Source organism: Sus scrofa, chromosome 14 (genome assembly GCF_054392235.1).
Source record: "Sus scrofa isolate SSC_HxYL_T2T_F1_AM1 chromosome 14, Sscrofa_HxYL_maternal_Yorkshire_Landrace_v2.0, whole genome shotgun sequence".
Lineage (NCBI taxonomy): Eukaryota > Metazoa > Chordata > Mammalia > Artiodactyla > Suidae > Sus > Sus scrofa.
The window spans coordinates 52874543-52891953 of record NC_139396.1 but is presented as its reverse complement, the minus strand read 5'-3'; the positions used below and the strand labels follow the sequence as shown (position 1 = coordinate 52891953).

Here is a 17411-nt window from a genome sequence, read left to right as displayed (position 1 = left end):
TGCTTCTGTGTCCCACACAGCACTTCATATATCATTCAACTCTATTACAGTAACTCAGGTTTACGTCCTTTTTTCTTTTTTGGCTGTGCCTATGGGATGTAAAAGTTCCCAGGGATCGAACCCAAGCCACAGCAGTGACCCAAGCCACTGCAGTGACAATGCTGGATTCTTTACCTGGTGCACCACAAGGGAACTCCTACTTTTTCTCTGGCTGATCCTTTTCAGCCTTCTTTTCATATATCTCACCCTCTGCCACTCAACTTGAAATGTGGAGTGTCCTAGCACTTAGACTCAACATTCTTCCTTATCTACAATCTTGCATTAAGCACGCTAGTTTAAACCCCACCAAAATATCCATGACACACACATTTGTGCGTCCAGACTCCTATACCCAGCTCTCTACCTGACTTTGCCATTTGACTGGGACTTGGACTCACATGTGAGAATGACAGGTGGGGGGTGGGGTTGGGGTGGGGCTACCCTCCCACTGAGAAGTGAGCCATGAATAATATCCATCCATTTGCATAATCAGAGCTGAGAAGAACAGCATTTAGGTCAGGAAGAAAAGCAAATGACACAAACACAGATATGATTGGTGCTCTTTTATTGCACCTGTCACTAGCACTTGTTCATTGAATATAAACTCCAGGAGAACAGAGATCATGTGCAATTAGGATACATGCACAATAATGAATGAATGCGTGACAATCATTTGCTTGAAAGACTTTAAGTGTTCCTTACTTGCTTTCTGTCCTCAGTGTTTAGCACAGGGTGGGCCATGTGGCAGGTGCTCAGTACACATCTACCAATTAATTAAGGAGGCCCTTCACTTCCTCTGCTATTACTGCTCTGGGGGGAAAAAGTTACCATTAAAAAAAAAAAATTAAAGAAAAGTAACCCATACAGCAGTGCCAAACAAAGTACTGTGGAATGGTTTTCAAAACCATAGCTCCCTGATGGGATAATGTAGTTTAAATATAGCAGCTATTTTTCCCTCCAGTTGGTTTGTTCTTTGATTTTTGTGGAAAGATTTCAAATGTTCTCCTCCACTGCCCTCCTTCCTTAACCCCCAAGGTGCTCAGAACATAAACAGCAAAATGCAGAGATGACACGGCCTCTTGAGCCTGGTAGAAAAAGGAATGGTGATTAAATGCGATTTTAATTTTAAACGAGGAGCTACTCACATTCTCCCTTCCCTGCCGGGTGCCAGCGGTAGCGGTAGCACAGTGAGCAGGTAGAGTTTCTGTAGGGCAGAAATCCAGGGACTGTGAATGCAGCGGATAGGGTTGCGGTGGACAAATTCCTAGAATTGGATCTTTGTTCCCAAGCTGACCAGCTCACTCCCTTGATGTCACACAATAGAAAAAAAAAGGGGGTGTTGGTGGCAGAGGCATGTTTGGGTCTCCTATTGTGATCCCGCTGTAGTTACCTGATAGTTGACAAAAGATCCCAGGAGGTTGGCTGCCCTCCCACGTCACCTTGTGATTCTCTCCTGATTGGGGAGAGGGGGAGGGAGGGGGACACTGTGTCTCCTGAGGGAAGCATGTCTGACGAGCCAATTGCTCCATCTGGGAGGCTGCATCCTGAGCCCCATCTGGCTCCAGCAGCCTGCCGAAGCTGAGGCAACGGTCCTCTCCCAGCTCACCCCCACCACTCCCTGCTCCTGCACGCTCAGCCTTCATCTTTCCCGGAAAGCAGGAGCTCCCGGCTGCTCTCAGGAGCAGGGCTTCCCTTCCATTCTCAGCCCTTGTCTCTTCTCCGCGGTCCCCTTTGCTCCCGTCCCCCACTCTCGGCTCCTCTCCATCTCCCACCCTTCTGCGGCGTGGGGTTGATTGGGAGTGCTCTCATGCAGGCCTTGGGGACAGCCCTGTTGGTTCACTTAGTCCTCCTGCACCACCCAGATCATGCCCTGATTTGGAGGCAGATACGCACATTGTAAGGTCCCGTCTCGCTGGCTCACTCGCTGGAGTCCAGAGGTACAAGGCAACAGCCTCCCCTTCTCTTAGCGCTCTCCACCTCAGAGGCGGCCCAACCCCTGGCCTCTTCTTGAGGCTTCAAACCTGAAACTTCTCAGGTGGGTCCAATCTGCCTAGATGGGGGATGGGTGGAGCACAAGGAAGCAGAGGCTTGGCTGGAGATGTTTGCAAACATTAGACGTTTCTCTTCCATGACTCATCAGAGGAGAGGAGAGTCCTCCCTCTTCCTGGAATGCAGCAAACCCATGGCCAACTCCTACCCTCACCCCACCCCCAAAATAAAACAACCCACACATAGAGCTTTGTCTTCAAAAACCAGATTTCTCCCAAAGATCTGACATGGCAGCAGCGAGAGGGGGGCATTTTGAGGCCTCAGAAGAACAGCCTTTAAGAGGGACCAGGGAGAGAGGGGCTGCCCCAACAGCCTGGTGACTTGACAGCAAAGTGCACGTGTGGTTAGGATGGGTCTTTTCCAGAAAAGTGCCTTCGACCTCTCCTCACATCCCCCAACCTTTCTATTTAGTAGCTTCCCAACAGAAAGTGTAGGATTGACAAACTTTGGGTCAGTCCAGCCTGGCTTGATTTCAGCAACGGGGGGTACATTAAAAAGATTCTAGGAAAAAATAGGGGGATGCAGATAAAAAGGAAGGAAAGGAGACGAAAAAGAAGACATCATTTATTAGACACACACTTGCCAAGCATTCGAGGTGTTCTCTCACTCCGGCCTTAGGGCAAGACTGTCTGGTAGGTATCATTATCATCCATCCCTATTTTTCCAGACACTGAAAGCTGATTCTCAGGGAGGTTAAGTCATTTAGTGAAGTCATACAGTTAGAAATCACTGTTCAATAAACAGTGTTGGGAATACAAGATTGTTTGTATGGAGAAGAATTAGATTGGAGCTATTCCTCACACCATGCAAAGCAATTTCTTATCAGAAAGACAGTAACACAGTAAAAAAAAAAAATCTGTAAAACAATTAGAAGCAACATAAGCATAAACTGTGTGGAAGGAAGATAAACCTCTAAGTACTTCAGATAAAGACACATTTTAAATTTGCATAACAAAATGTTACAAAACAATGAGAGGGAATATAAATAGAGAGAGTTTTGGAAAGAAACTAGATGCTTCCTGAAAAACCTTTTCTTGCTAGGAGTCTGTGATCCAATGACTGAATAACTACACTCAAAGACTAAGACACATGCACACAGATCTCAACTGCAGCAAATATCTCTGTGGCCGGTCCCCAGATCAAGTTAATTACTTGGTCTAAGATCAGGCCCCACTGTCACTATGGTAAAGGGAGGGGATCATTTTGAGCCTTGCGGAACTATACAGGGAAGGGTGGGGAGGGGACAGCTGATTAATTCACTGCACAGCGAGCTGAGAAAAAGAGGCAAAGCCGAAAGTTACATCCTCTGAAAACTGCACAAGGAGGCTTCTGCCAGCAGAATGCAGTGACCTGAGTTGGAATTCCGCCAGGACAGTGGGATTAGATTCCCAAGCGCTGGCCAAAATGGGCCCCGGGATTTTTATTTTTATTCGTTTTCCATTACAACTGCACAGCAACGCAAACAAGCCCCAAAACAATATGGGCCACCAGGAGTCATTTTCCTTTGCAGGGTGCCATCTCAATGCCACACATGCTGTTGACTTTATCTCACCGAAGTTTAGAATCTAGAATTTGATTACTCACTTCCCCACCAGAGATAATGGGGGAAAGGCATTATGATAGCCCAACTAAAGCAGTGTGCATACAAAAAAGTAAATAAAGCAAGATGTGCCCACAGAGCCCACTGAAACTGAGAGTAAAAACTTCAGAAGTCTGTGGGAATCTCAGAAAAGTTAGGTCTAGCTCTCTCAACCCCCTAAGAACAGGGGCTCATAAGCACTGGGACTGAAAGAGATCTGAATGCCAATTAGAAAAGAGCAGGGGGAGTTCCTGTCGTGGCTCAGCAGAAACGAATCTGACTAAGAACCATAAGGATAAGGGTTCTATCCCTGGCCTCTCTCAGTGGGTTAGGGATCTGGTGTTGCTGTGAGCTGTGGTGTAGGTCGCAGACATGGCTCAGATACCATGCTGCTGTGGCTGTGGTGTAGCCCACTGGCTACAGCTCAGATTCAACCCCTAACCTGGGAAAGCTCCATATGGGGGTGGGGGGGCGGGGGCGGCCCTAAAAAGACAGTAGACAAAAGACAAAAAAAAAAAAAAAAAAAAAAAAAGAGAGAGAGAGAGCAGGGGGTGGGGAGAGAAAGGAAAGGGCTTAGTGCATTAGGCCCAGATTTTAGGCTCTTGACACTTTCAGAGGGTACTTTGTACACATCAGACTTTAGGGATGTTTTGGGGTTTTTTTGTTTGTTTTTGTTTTTGTTTTTTGGCTATGCCAGAGGCATGGGGAAGCTCTGAGGCCAGGGATCAAACCCGTGTCACAGCAGTGACCTGAGCTGCTACAGTGACAATGCTGGAGCCTTAACTTGCTGCACCACAAGGGAGCTCCCAGTGATGTTTTAACTTGGGACTTGCCCTGTCCTTCCAGCTACATGATTCAACATTATCATGGGTCTTTAAAATACCACCTTTGGGAAAGTGTAGGGAAACAGTTACTGGTAATGAAGGTATGGCTTAGACAAACTACTTAATCTGTGTCCCTAATTCCTCACTGGTCAAATGCAGATAACAGCATCTACTTCTTATAGCTTTCCTGGGAGAGAGGGCCTGTGAAGTGCAGGGCACAGGGCCTGACAGAGCTGGTGGAGACACCCTTTATCTTAAGAGCATCTTTTCGGTTGTTGCTTTTTAGGGCCACACCCATGGCATATGGAAGTTCCCAGGCTAGGGGGTCAAATCAGAGCTGTAGCTGATAGTCTATGCCGCAGCCACAGCAACCTGGGATTCTAGCCAGGTTGCTCTTTTCTATCCTACCCAACGCTGGATCCTTAACCCACTGATAGAGGTCAGGGATCGAATCCACATCCTCATGGATTCTATTCAGATTCATTTCTGTTGTGCCACAATGGGAACTCCCTATCTGAGGTTCATCTTAAGATTCAGTCCTCTTAAAAGCAAAACACCTGGTTTAATCTCATAACAACAAATACATCATTAACATAATTGAGAATAAAGAGGCTTTACATTTTTCCTTTTTTTAAAAGTAGGAAACATGCCAGACATATAGGAGAAGAATAAAAGTACAATAATAATATAGCATATGCTAACCATCCAGTGTAAGAAATACATGATTGGTAGCTTGGAATTCCTTCTGAGTTCCTTGAATGCATTCTCTGCCTTGTTTTCCCAGTGGTAACCTCTACCCTGAACATGACTTTTGTCATTCTCATGTATATTTTCATAGTTTGGCTACAGATACATAGATCCAAAACAATTTTGCAAACTGTACTGTTTTGCATTTTTCAGACTGTACAGAAACCTCACCAATTTTGTGCATGTCCTGGGTTTTGCTTTTTTTACTCACTGCTATGAATTTTGTCTCCCGCCTCCAACTTTTTTTTTTTTTGGCATGCCCAAGTTCCGGGGCCAGGGATCAAACGCAAACCAAAGGAGTGACAACAACACCACTGATCCTTAACCTGCTGAGCCACTGGGGAACTTTGTTTGTTTATACACAGAGATATAGGTAGCTCTAGTTCTTCATTTTTGTTGCTATGTAGTTACATGTATTTTTTTTTTTTGGCTGTGCCTAGGTCATGTGGAAGTTCCTAGGCCAGGAATCAAAGCTTTGCCACAGCAGCGACCCCAGCCACTGCAGTGACAGTGCTGAATGCTTAACCCCCTGAGCCATATGGAGACTCCATGTGTATTTTTTAAATAAGCAAGTAAAACAACACAGAAAAGGCTAAGATCTTCATTGTTCCCTTTCCCCTACAGTCCTCATGATAAGTAGTTTACAATGCTAGGTTTCCTAGATTAAATCAAAGATGAGGATTTTTACTTTCTCTCTTCCCAAAACACTTAGCTCTGTTTTTTTCCTCCACTTCTAAAGTTGATGAGACTTCATTTAAAGCTGCCAAATTTTACACTGCAGGTGCCTGTAAATAGCCTGACTGGTTTGCACTATAGAGAATTCATTTTGTGCAATAGTCAGGCCCCACCCCGAATTTCAGACTGCAAAGACTGCTCCTACCTTGAAGAAGACCGAAGCCAGCACTGCCATGGGCTGGCACTGCAGGGACCTTGGCTGACAATTTCTCAATTGTTAGGCTTTTGACAGAGTCTTAATATTAAAAATGAAACCTTCAGGTCAGTAGGAATTTTTCACTCCCCACCACCCTCACTCTGCTGGGAGCATTTCACTTATCTTAAAGGCAGATTGAAGTGAATGCCCAGACATCTGCATATAAACTTTCCTCTGGGCTACCTCAATAATTCTTTGTGTTTTTAAAAGTTTGCTGGATAATTACTGCCTGGGAGGGTTGTTTACATCAAATTATACACATTGTACTTTGTTGGCAATTTAAGAGACTTTTGGGTGGTTTTTACTGTAGTTAATTTTCACTTTGCTCATCCTATATAATGACATTCCTTTGTGTAAGTTTTTAAGAAGTGCTAGTTATTACTATTGTTATTACTGGACACATGAAGTATATAACAAAATTTGTAAAAATATTGGAGGAACAAAACCAGTTTGAGGTATCATGAAAAATGGCCAATGCATATGATGACGATGTTTTGAGTCTTCCAGATACGGTGTTCTGGGGTGGAGTAGATGGCCCAATGAGGTATCCCAGGGGTGGGGGTGGAGGTGGGGTGGGTAAAAGGCTGTCCTGCTGCACATATGTGGGGTCCACTACACAGCAGACAGGTTTTCACTCCAAGTTAACCTTTGGCATATGTATAATTGGGTTTTATAGTGCCCTCTTTTTTTTTTTTTATTGCGGTAAAAGCATAACAGAATTTACTATCGTAACCGTTTCAGAGTGTATATAGCACAGTAGTATTAACTACTTGCACACTGTCATGCGAGAGATCTCTAGAATGTTTTCATCCTGCAAAACCCAAACTCTAGGAGTTCCACTGTGGCTCAGCAAGTTAAGGATCCAGAGTTGTCACTGCAGTGGTTGGGGTTGCTGTGGTGGCGAGAGTTTGATCCCAAGCCTGGGAATTTCCATATGCCGCAACATAGCCAAAACAAAACAAACCCCCAAACAAAATCTCTGTACTCTTGATCCCTGGCCTCTCTCAGTGGGTTAAGGATCCAGCATTGCCATGAGCTGTGATGTAGGTCGCAGACTCGGCTCAGATCCTGCCTCTCCCCCCAGCCCCTGGCACCACCATTCTGCTTTCTAAGAGTCTGATTATTTCGTATAAGTCATATAAGTGGAATCTTGCAGTACTTGTCTTTTTACGACCGGCTTATTTCAATTTGGGTTCATTCACATTGTAGCAGGTATCAGAATTTCCTTATATTTTTTAAAAGGATAAATAACATTCCATTGTATGGACAGACCACATCTTCCTTACCCATTCATCTATTGATGGACATTTAGGTTGCTTCCACCTCTTGGCTATTGTGAATAGTGCTGCAGTGAACATGGGTGTACCAATCTTTTTGGACATAAACCTTTAAGTAGGAGTGCTGGATCATATAGTAGTCCTATTTTTCTTTCTTTCTTTTTTTTTTTTTTGGCCACACTTGAGGCATGCATAAGTTCCTGGGCCAGGGACCAAACCAAACCTGCACCACAGCAGTGACAATGCTGGATCCTTAATGTGCTGAGCCACCAGAGAACCCCTATTTTTAATTTTTGGAGGAACCTCCATACTGTTTCCCAAAGAGGCTAGTCCATTTTACCCTCCCACCAACAGTAGTACCCTACCACTTTTGTTTTTTTCAGGGCCACACCCGAGGCATATGGGGGGTTCCCAGGCTAGGGGCCTAGTCGGAGCTGTAGCCGCCGGCCTGTACCACAGCCATAGCCATGCAGGATCTGAGCTGTGTCTGTGACCTACATCACAGCTCATGGCAATGCTGGATCCTTAACCCACTGAGAGAGGCCAGGGATCAAACCCTCCTCATGGATACTAGTCAGATTCATTTCCACTGAGCCATGATGGGAACTCCCCTACCTCCTTTTGATCCTTGCCATGTTGTCCCGGTTTGCTTCGGCAGTTTGGTGAGCCTACCTTTCATCTCTTCTCTATCCTGTCAGTTCAACTCCCTACACAAGGTGCTTGGGGCTCTGGCAGCTCTACCCCATTTCAGCCCCCTTGGTTAAGCCTCTGAGAATGATTCCAGACGGAGCAAAGCTCAGCCACAGGACTCAAGTTCCCAGTGACCAAACCACCTCCGTTTCCCTATTGGTTATTTTTTACTTTCTAAATCTGGGAAGCACTATCATTTTGTTTTTTATTTTCCTCCTCTTTCTTCTAGGAGGGAGATGTAACTGGTAGAAGGAGTTTGGCAGCCTCATTCTGTCATTTTTTTGCTCAAGGCCACTGAAGTGAATAAAATTGTAGTGGATAAAACTCTCATAAGCTCAGGTGCACAGAATCTAAACCTTTAGTAGAAACTTCCTCTCTGTTCTCTTGCACCTCAGGGTAACCTGTGGCTCTCAGGGTTTGATAGCACTGAGCTTTTAAGGGGAAAAGATCAGAGTCATGCATGATTCAATTCCCTTCCAAGTCACAGAAGGATGGAGACCTTCCCCAGATCTTTCCCTTAAGCTCTGTATTGGACCAAAAAAAAGTTTATTTCTTTTTTTATGGTACAACCATCCCATCAGTGGGCAAGCTGGCTCACTGCTAGTCCTGAGCTTGGGAATCCAGAATCATTTTTTTTTTTCTTCTTCTTCTTTCTTCTTCTTCTTTTCTTTTTTTTGTCTTTTTACGGCCACACCTGTGGCATATGGAAGTTCCCAGGCTAGGGGTCTAATCAGAGCTGTAGCTGTCGGCCTACGCCACAGCCACAGCCACAGCCACGTGGGATCTGAGCCATGTCTGGGACCTACACCACAGATCATGGCAACGCCGGATCCTCAACCCACTGAGTGAGGCCAGGGATCAAACCCAAAACCTCATAGTTCCTAGTTGGATTTGTTTCCACTGTACCACCACGGGAACTCCCAGAATCATTTTCTAACCAGGGTCACACTAGCACAAGCAACGCCCCACCTATTCCTGATGCATCTGGCTTCAGCTACAGATGTGACCTGTTGATGTTTAGAGGTCTACCTTAGACTTGTGAGGAAGGGTGGCGGGTATGAAAGGAGAGAGAAGGACTTTTAACATTATCCTTGCCCTTTGGAATCTTATCCTCTAGTTCCAGTGATGGATAGAATTGGAGTGAGAAAAGGTTCAAAGCAGTTTTCTCCCTTAGCCCAGAATTCTCAGGCGGAGTACTTACTGATACTCTGCTAGAAACATGGGTAGGCTGGAGGCTATACCAATTAACTGACCTATCTTGGTTTAGCCTCAGAAAAGTGATGTTTCAATTCTAAAGGGGGTTCATGAGAACCTAACTTCCCTCTCTGGAGCTTAAGTTTCCAAAAGAGAGATACCAGTTAGAGAATCCGAGAATAGGGCAAGATAATAGAAACCATTCTATGGTGAGGTAAATAAATGTACACATATATGCGAGTCTCATGCTTTGAAAAACCATGTTGAGCTAATTCTTTTTACCATTTTCATTATTGATTGGTACCTGTGACAGTCAGTTTTTGGTGTCATCTTGGTTAGATTACAGTCTCTAGTTATTCACTTGAATACTAATTTAGTTGTTGCTGTGAAGGCATTTTGTAGATGTGATTAACATTCATAATCAGTTGATTTTACTGGAGGCATCACACTTCCTTATTTCAAATTATAGTACCAAACTATGGTAATCAAACCAGTATGGCATTGGCATAAAAACAGACACACAGATCAATGGAACAGAATAGGGAGCCCAGACATAAACCCATGCATAAATGATCAATGAATTTACAACAAGGGAGCCAAGAATATACAATGGGGAAAGGCTAGTTTGTTCATACATAAAAATCAATTCAAAATAAAGACTAAGACTCGAAACTGTAAAACTCCTAGAAGAAAAGTAGGCAGCAATCTCCTTGACACTGGCGTTGGTATAGATTTTTTGAATATGATGCCAAAAGCAACTAAAGCAAAAATAGACAGGTGAGATTACATCACCCTAAAAAGCTTCTGCACAGCAAAGCAAACCATCAACAAAATGAAAAGGCAAGCTACTGAAGAGGAGAAAATATTTGTAAATCATATCTCTAATAAGAGGTAATGTCCAACCTATGCAAAGAACTCACAAAACAAAAACAAAAACAAACAAAAAAGCAAAAAAGAACTCACACAACTCAATAGCAAAAAAAAAAAAAAACCCTATTGAAAAATGGGAAGAGGGAGTTCCTGTCATGGCACAGTGGAAACAAATACAACTAGGAACCATGAGGCTGTGGGTTCGATCCCTGGCCTTGCTCAGTGGGTTAGGGATGTGGCGTTGCTGTGGCTGTGGTGCAGGCTGGCGGCTACAGTTCCAATTCAACCCCTAGCCTGGGAACTTCCATGTGCTGTGGCTGCAGCCCCCCCCCCCAAAAAAAAACGAAAGAGGAGCTAAATAGACATTTTTCCAAAGAAGGCATATAGATGGCCAAGAGGTATATGAAAATGTTCTCGAAATCACTCATATCAGGGAAACCACAATGAGATTTAACCTCACACCTGTTAGAATGGCTGTTATCAAAAAGACAAGAGGAGTTCCCATCGTGGCTCAGTGGTTAATGAATCCGAATAGGAACCATGAGCTTGCAGGTTCGATCCCTGGCCTTGCTCAGTGGGTTAAGGATCCAGCGTTGCCGTGAGCTGTGGTGTGGGTCACAGATGCGGCTCAGATCCCGATGCTATGGCTCTGGCTTAGGCTGGATGCTACATAGAGAACCTGCATATGCCACGGAAGCAGCCCTAGAAAAGGCAAAAAAACAAAAAAACAAACAAACAAAAAAAGACAAGAGATAACAAGTATTAGGATGTGGAGAAAGGGGGACCATTGCGCATTGTCTGTAGGAGTGCAAATTGGTGCCACCACTATAGAAAACAGTATGGAGCCTCCTCAAAATATTAAAACTAGAACTACCATATGATCCGGCAGTCCCACTTTGGGATACACATCCAAGGGAAACGAAAACAGGATATTGACTCTTCTTTCTCCCAAGTTCATTATAGCATTAATCACAATAGCCAAGATAAAGAACCATCTAAAAGTGTCTGTCAGTGGGTGAATGGATAAAGAGATGTGGTATATATTTCTTAAAAAGAAGAAAATCCGGCAATTTTCAACAATACGGAGGGGCCTTGAGGGCATTATGCTATGTGAAATAAACCAGAGAAAGACAGATACTATGTGATCTCACTTATACATGGAATGCAAAAAAAAAAAAAAAAAAAAAAGGAGCCAAACTCAAAGAAATAGGGAGTATGAAAGTGATTGCCAGGGGCTGGGGGGTTATGAGAAATAGAGAGAGGTTGGTAGAAAGGTTTAAATTTTCAGCAGTAAGAGGAGTAAAGTGTGAGGATCTAATGTACAACATGGTAGCTATAGTTGATAACATGTATTACATAACTGCAATTTGCAAAGGGAGTAAAACAACTATTCTCTCAAACATTATATATGTATAGTGATGGATGTATTCATTAACTAGATGGGAAGGAATCCTTTCACAATTCATACAGTAATCAAATCTTCATGATGTATACTTTAAATATCTAACAGGAAGTTCCCTGGTGGCCTAGTGGTTAAAGGACCTGGAGTTGTCACTGTGGCTCAGGTTATTGCTATGGTGCCTGTTCAATCCCTGGTCCGGGAACTTCTGCATGCCACAGGCACGGCCAACCCCCCCCCCCATTAAATACCTAACAATTTTATTTGTCAATTATACCTCAATAAAACTGAGAAAAAAATCAGTTGATTTTAAGCAAATGAATTTACTCTAGAAAATCTGGGTGGCTTAATCTCATCAGTTGAAAGACCTTAAGAGCACAGCTGAGGCTTCCTCAAAGAAGAAACTCTGCCAGTGGAGAGGAGTTTCTGGGCCTGCCCTTGCTGCTGGCCTGCCCATGGATTTCAGATTTTCCTGGACAGCCGCCAACATCACACAAGCCAATTGCTTGCAAATGAATCTCTTCTTATACATCTCTTACTGGTTCTGTTTCTCTGGTGGAACCCTGACTGATACTGTACCCTGCATGTGTGTTCTGGAGCAGCAAGAATGATCTAGCAATTCCCAAACGTGCCAATTGCATTCCACCTCTGTGTTTTAGCTTGCTCCTTACCCCAGCTGGGCTGTCATCTTCCAAGAGGCCACGCAGCAAGTATTACTTCTTGCCTTCAAGGTCCAGCTTGAACAACTGCCTCTCAAAGGTTTCCCAGCTGTCTGAGATCTGTCAATGCTCCCTCCTCTGAACTGATGCAGCATGTGGGTAAGCATGACTTTGGCCTGCAGTCCAGCTTTATTTTGATAGCATGACTTCTACACTCCTTCTTCCCTATCTGCTGCTCTGCTCAGAGAGGCTGCTTCTTAAGCTCTACCAGCATGAGTAGAGTGTCATTTTCGGCTTTCTGATGCCTTTCATGATGACTGCCCTTCAAAGTGCCAATGTTTTCACTTTGTGGAGCATCCCTACCCATGTGCTGGGGCTCAGATATGCTAGAATAACAGAAGCGGGCCTTCTATAACATGACTCCAAATAGGGAAGAGAGTCAAAGAGAAGATTTGGATGTAAAAACACAGAGGAGTTACATCCAGGGGCTGGGGAAAGGTCTTGTTGGTCTTATTGGCCAGTCCTCAGGCCAGATTTCCACTTGCTCCACTTCCCCTACCTGGAGTGATTCAGAGTCCCCTCTGGCTCCACGCAGGGGACATCTGACAGGACTGAATGTCCGACATCCTGAGCCGAAGATCTAAGAGGAGGTGAGGATGGGGAACATGGAGGCTAGAAACTGGAGATTGGCAGAGGAGTGAGACCATGGAAGAGAAAGTCCCAAGTTCTCTGACAACAGTGGTGGGAGGGCAGCCCAATGTGAGGCCCAGCAGGATGTACTTGTGGCCCAGGAGCAGCAGGTAATGGGGTGACTGCAGGGCAAGGGTGAACCCATAGTGAACACACCTGTTCAGGGAGGCATTTCAGGCTGGAGCCCGAATCAAGAGACTTGTGCAAATTCTTTTTGGACTCTAAGGGTGTGGTGACTACCCCGCTGGCACCTGCCAGCTGCACCTTCTGTGCTTCTCTTGCTCCAGGCAGAAGGAGGCGATTGCACAATCTATCGGAAATGACAGTGCATTACTCCCTAACTCCAAAGATCAAAGGGCTTTTCAAAGAGGTGGTTCCCTGTCACACACAGGCAGCCTCAGCCAAGGGGCTCATGGAAGTGACTTTTTTCTTCCACCCCCCCATCCTTTTCTTACCTCCCCTGAGAACAAAAGGAAATGAAGTTTCTTGGGAAGAGAAAGCAGAGCTCTAGCTCGGTTATTTCCTGAATAAAAATATACTGTCTCCAAAACAGTCAGATTGCAGATTGAACTTCAGTGAGTCTGAAGGGAAATCTTGAACTCTGAGCTTTGCTCTGAGGTGGGGCAATTCTGAGGGAACTACAGTGTGGCTCAGGGTGAGAGGAGGACGAGGGGGTGCAAAATGGGGACCCAAGTCTTCATTCAGAGTCAAATCGACTGAGCAGGTTGAATATGAAACAATTTCTCCTCCATAAAGTGTCTGGGTCCAGACTGAAACTCAAAACCAACAGAGTGAGTGAAAGCAAGAAAAAAGCAAGTGCCAGCGGGAATGACAAGTTGCTCCCTGTGATGCTTACTCACGGATCTACAACTGACTAATGAGTGCGTGAGAGAAAAGTTCAACCTCACTAGGAATCAAGGAAATGTAAATCAAATAAAGGAGATACAATTTCCACCTACCAAACTGAATGGTTTTTAAAGAGGGCCTCCTCTTACACAGGCTGGTGGGAGGGCATGCTGCCTTTCTGGAAAGTCACTTGGTAATAAGTATCAAGACTTGAAAATGATGACTCAGTGGTTCACTTCCAGGAAATGACTAAAGAAATAACAAGAGGTGAACAAAGATGGTTTTAGGAGAAGATTATCATTGCTTCATTATAACAACAAAAAGTTTAAATGTCCAACAAAAGAGAATGGTTAATTATGATAAGTATACATTAGAGAATACGATGCAGTCATTAAATGTGGTCATTAATGTAGGCAATTTGGTTCAAGACTGCGTGTAAAATCCTGTGGGCATTTAAGTCTTTGCCAGCAGGACAAATTCTTCACCTCTCCAAGGCTTCTCCTTACCTGTAAAAGCTCCTACCTGGGGGAGCTGCTATGAGAATTAAATGTGATCATGTATGTGAAGAGCTGAACAGGGTTTCCAGCTGATTATGAGACTCAATCAATGTGAGCAGTGATTATTTCATAATAGACATGTATAATTTTTTAACAAGGAAAAAACCCTAATGAAAGCTACTTCCAAATAATATTTCAGAAGAATTTTTGATGAAGTGGAACACAAAAATAACATATTGAATATAAAAGCAGAATAGAAATAATACGTGTGCATATATAGACCTACTTTTGTAAAGGCACAGATATACACAAATACATGCATGCATTTCAAAAACACGTAAAGGGGCTACCTCAAAATATTACCAGCAGTTAAGTTGTGGATTATGAGTAATATTTGTTTTTTCCTTTACAAGTTAATGTGTTTTCAAAAATTTCTACAATGAGCACTTTATAGTTTTATTTATTTATTTATTTACTTATTTATTTATTCCGTCTATTTAGGGCCATACCCATGGCATATGGAAGTTCCCAGGCTAGGGGTCCAATTGGAGCCGCGACTGCCGGCCTAAGCCACTGCCACAGCAACTCGGGATCCTTAATCCACTGAGTAAGGTCGGGGAACGAATCCACATCCTTATGGGTTCTAGCCAGTTTTGTTACCGCTGAGCCACAAGGGGTACTCCAATAAGCACTTTATAGTTTTTAAAAAGTAAAAATTAACAAAAGATTCCAGATCTGGTGTGAGGAGAACACTGCTGGGAAAACTGCGATCTCTAGCTGTGAGTGGCCCTCTGTGGGTGTCATGCTCCACAGAAAGCCGAGTCACCACTGTGGGGCCAGGGTGTCCTGTGAATTACAGAGACCAGGGTCAGACCAGCCTGTGAGGCATGACGGCCTCTGCAGACCTTTCCTGAGAGTGGGCACTCTGCCACCTGGGCCTGTATCGTAATGAGATAACGTTTGTGAAAGCACTTTGCCAAAGAGAAAACTCTGTCCAGATAGGTGATTCTGGGGCTTATTCTTGAGAAAGGAGGCTCTCAGTGCGCATTCCATTAAGGAATTTCACACTCTGCCTCCTCCTCGAAACTCTTCTGTTTTTCCCTCCCCCGAACAGAAATATATTTAGCAACCCTATCTGAATCCTCTTCTTTCCCTTAATTTGATTAAGAAGCTAGGGGAACAAGGGATGAAGAGGGGGGTGAGGAGAGGGGGAGATTGAGTTGTGGGGAAAGATTAGAGGAGCTCAGTGGATATCTCGGGCCGAGTGATGCCTGAGTGTGGACAGGACAAGGGCCTCCAGGTACTTAGTACAGAAGCACAGAGGACAGAGGGAGGGACACAGCTGATCACGGAGCAGCCTATCCTGGGAGAAAGAGAACCAAATCAGGGAGGGTTAAGCTTGAAGGATTAACCAGGAGGACAGGGCATGTTTCCTAAGGGAGGCGCTGGCGTCTTTCCCTGTTTCTTCTGGATTCCTGGAGCTTCAGGGGCTTTAGTCCTTAAGACATTCCAAGGAGATAATGTGTTGAACTCCTGCTATGTGTGAGGAACTCTCACATATATCAACTAATTTACTCTAATTAAGTAAATTATCACCCATGAAGCTGATGCTCAGAGACAATGGTTTTTGCCTAAAGCACACACTTGTCAGTGGGTGGGGAAACTGGGGTTCAAATCCACCTCTGCCTGCTTTTATCACTCTCCCTGGCAAATGTCATCCTCGAGAGGAAAATAAGGAACAGCCATTACTCACTGAGCCATATATGTACCTTAACAAAGAAGTAGTTATATATGTATTTTTTCTTTTTTTTTTTTTTAGGGCCGCGCATGCGGTGTATGGAAGTACCCAGGCTAGGGGTCGAATTGGAGCTCCAGGAGCCAGCCTACACCACAGCCACAGTAACACCAGATCCAAGACTGCAGCTCACGGCAAAGCCAGATCCTTAACCCACTGAGTGGTGCCAGGGATCAAACCCATGTCCTCATGGATACTAGTAGGATTCCTTACTGCTGAGCCACAGTGGGAATTCCAGATGTGGTTTTATTTAATTCTCACAATATCTCTATGAGGTAGATACCATTAATAATCCCATTTTACAGATCAGCAACCTGAGGCTTAGAGTAAGCAGCTGGGCTAAAGTTACAGAGCAGCGATGAGCGAGTAGGGCCTTGGAGAGCCTGGGAAAGCAAAGGAATGCTGGGTGGGAGGCACTCTGAGGGAGAGGGGCTCCTGTTTTATTATGTCTCTTCTTTTTTTTTTTTTTTTTTTTTTTTTTTGTCTTTTTAGGGCCCCACCCACGGCATATGGAGGTTCCTAGGCTAGGGGTCCAATTGGAGCTGTGGCCACCAGCCTATGCCACAGCCACATGGGATCCATGCCGTGTCTGTGACCTACACCACAGCTCACAGCAACGCTGGATCCTTAACCCACTGAGCGAGGCCAGGGATCAAACCTGCGTCCTCATGGATGCTAGTTGGGTTCGCTAACTGCTGAGCCATGATGGGAACTCCTTATTGTGTCTCTTCTGATAGCTGGCTGCTCTGCAAGGACAGGGACCTTACCTTGTTTATCCTCTTCCCCAGCCCTGAACATAATGCCTGGAACAAGGGGAACCATTCGCAGCAAGAACTAGTGGTACTTGTTAAGTTTGGCCAAGCGAGAGTCTCCGCTGGGGGCCAGTGTGGTGAGGATTAAGTGAGACATATTTGTCTAGGGATTTCCAAGTCTAAAATGTCACAGTGCTGGGCTGCAGAAAATAACCTGTTGGCAATGGAGATCCCTGCAGGAGGCTTTAAAGGTGACCAGGACCTTGACAATGGGCAGGCCCAGGGAGAGGGCTCCAACTCCCCTTGTGGGATTCAGACCCAAGTGAAAACGTGGCAGGGGAGGGAGTGGGTCAGGCATACCCTCCCCACTGGGTCCTTCCATAGGGATGTATCAAGGACATCTCCAAATGTGGATGGATAAAACATAGTATGGGAGCTGAAGGTGGGGGTGGGAGGAGGGCCACCTGGGCAGCTCAGAGAGATAGGGGAGTGGGAACCTTAGTGCTTTAACTAACAGGGGTCTAGAAGTCTTCTAGAAATAGGTTTGAAAGAATAAAGGGCAGAAATGTGGTA

General features: G+C 44.7%; 1 protein-coding gene across 8 annotated transcripts in view; it reads right to left on the bottom strand.

Annotated features, from left to right (window-relative positions):
* Positions 1-587: 587 nt before the first annotated feature.
* Positions 588-17411, bottom strand: part of IFT81 (intraflagellar transport 81) — a 299226-nt gene continuing 282402 nt past the window's right edge. For 2 of the 8 annotated variants that reach the window (XR_014827280.1, XR_014827283.1), the window contains 3 exons: positions 13908-14043; positions 1933-2089; positions 588-1344 (listed from right to left, as the gene is read on the bottom strand). Coding sequence is in view for 2 of the 8 variants with exons in the window: in XM_084996209.1 (XP_084852335.1) it covers positions 13981-14043 (63 nt within the window). In the remaining 6 variants the exon portion in view is untranslated. Of the gene's footprint in view, positions 2090-11902; positions 14044-17411 lie in introns of those variants that run through there. The other 6 variants (XR_014827279.1, XR_014827282.1, XM_084996209.1 and 3 more) reach the window with 4 other exon arrangements.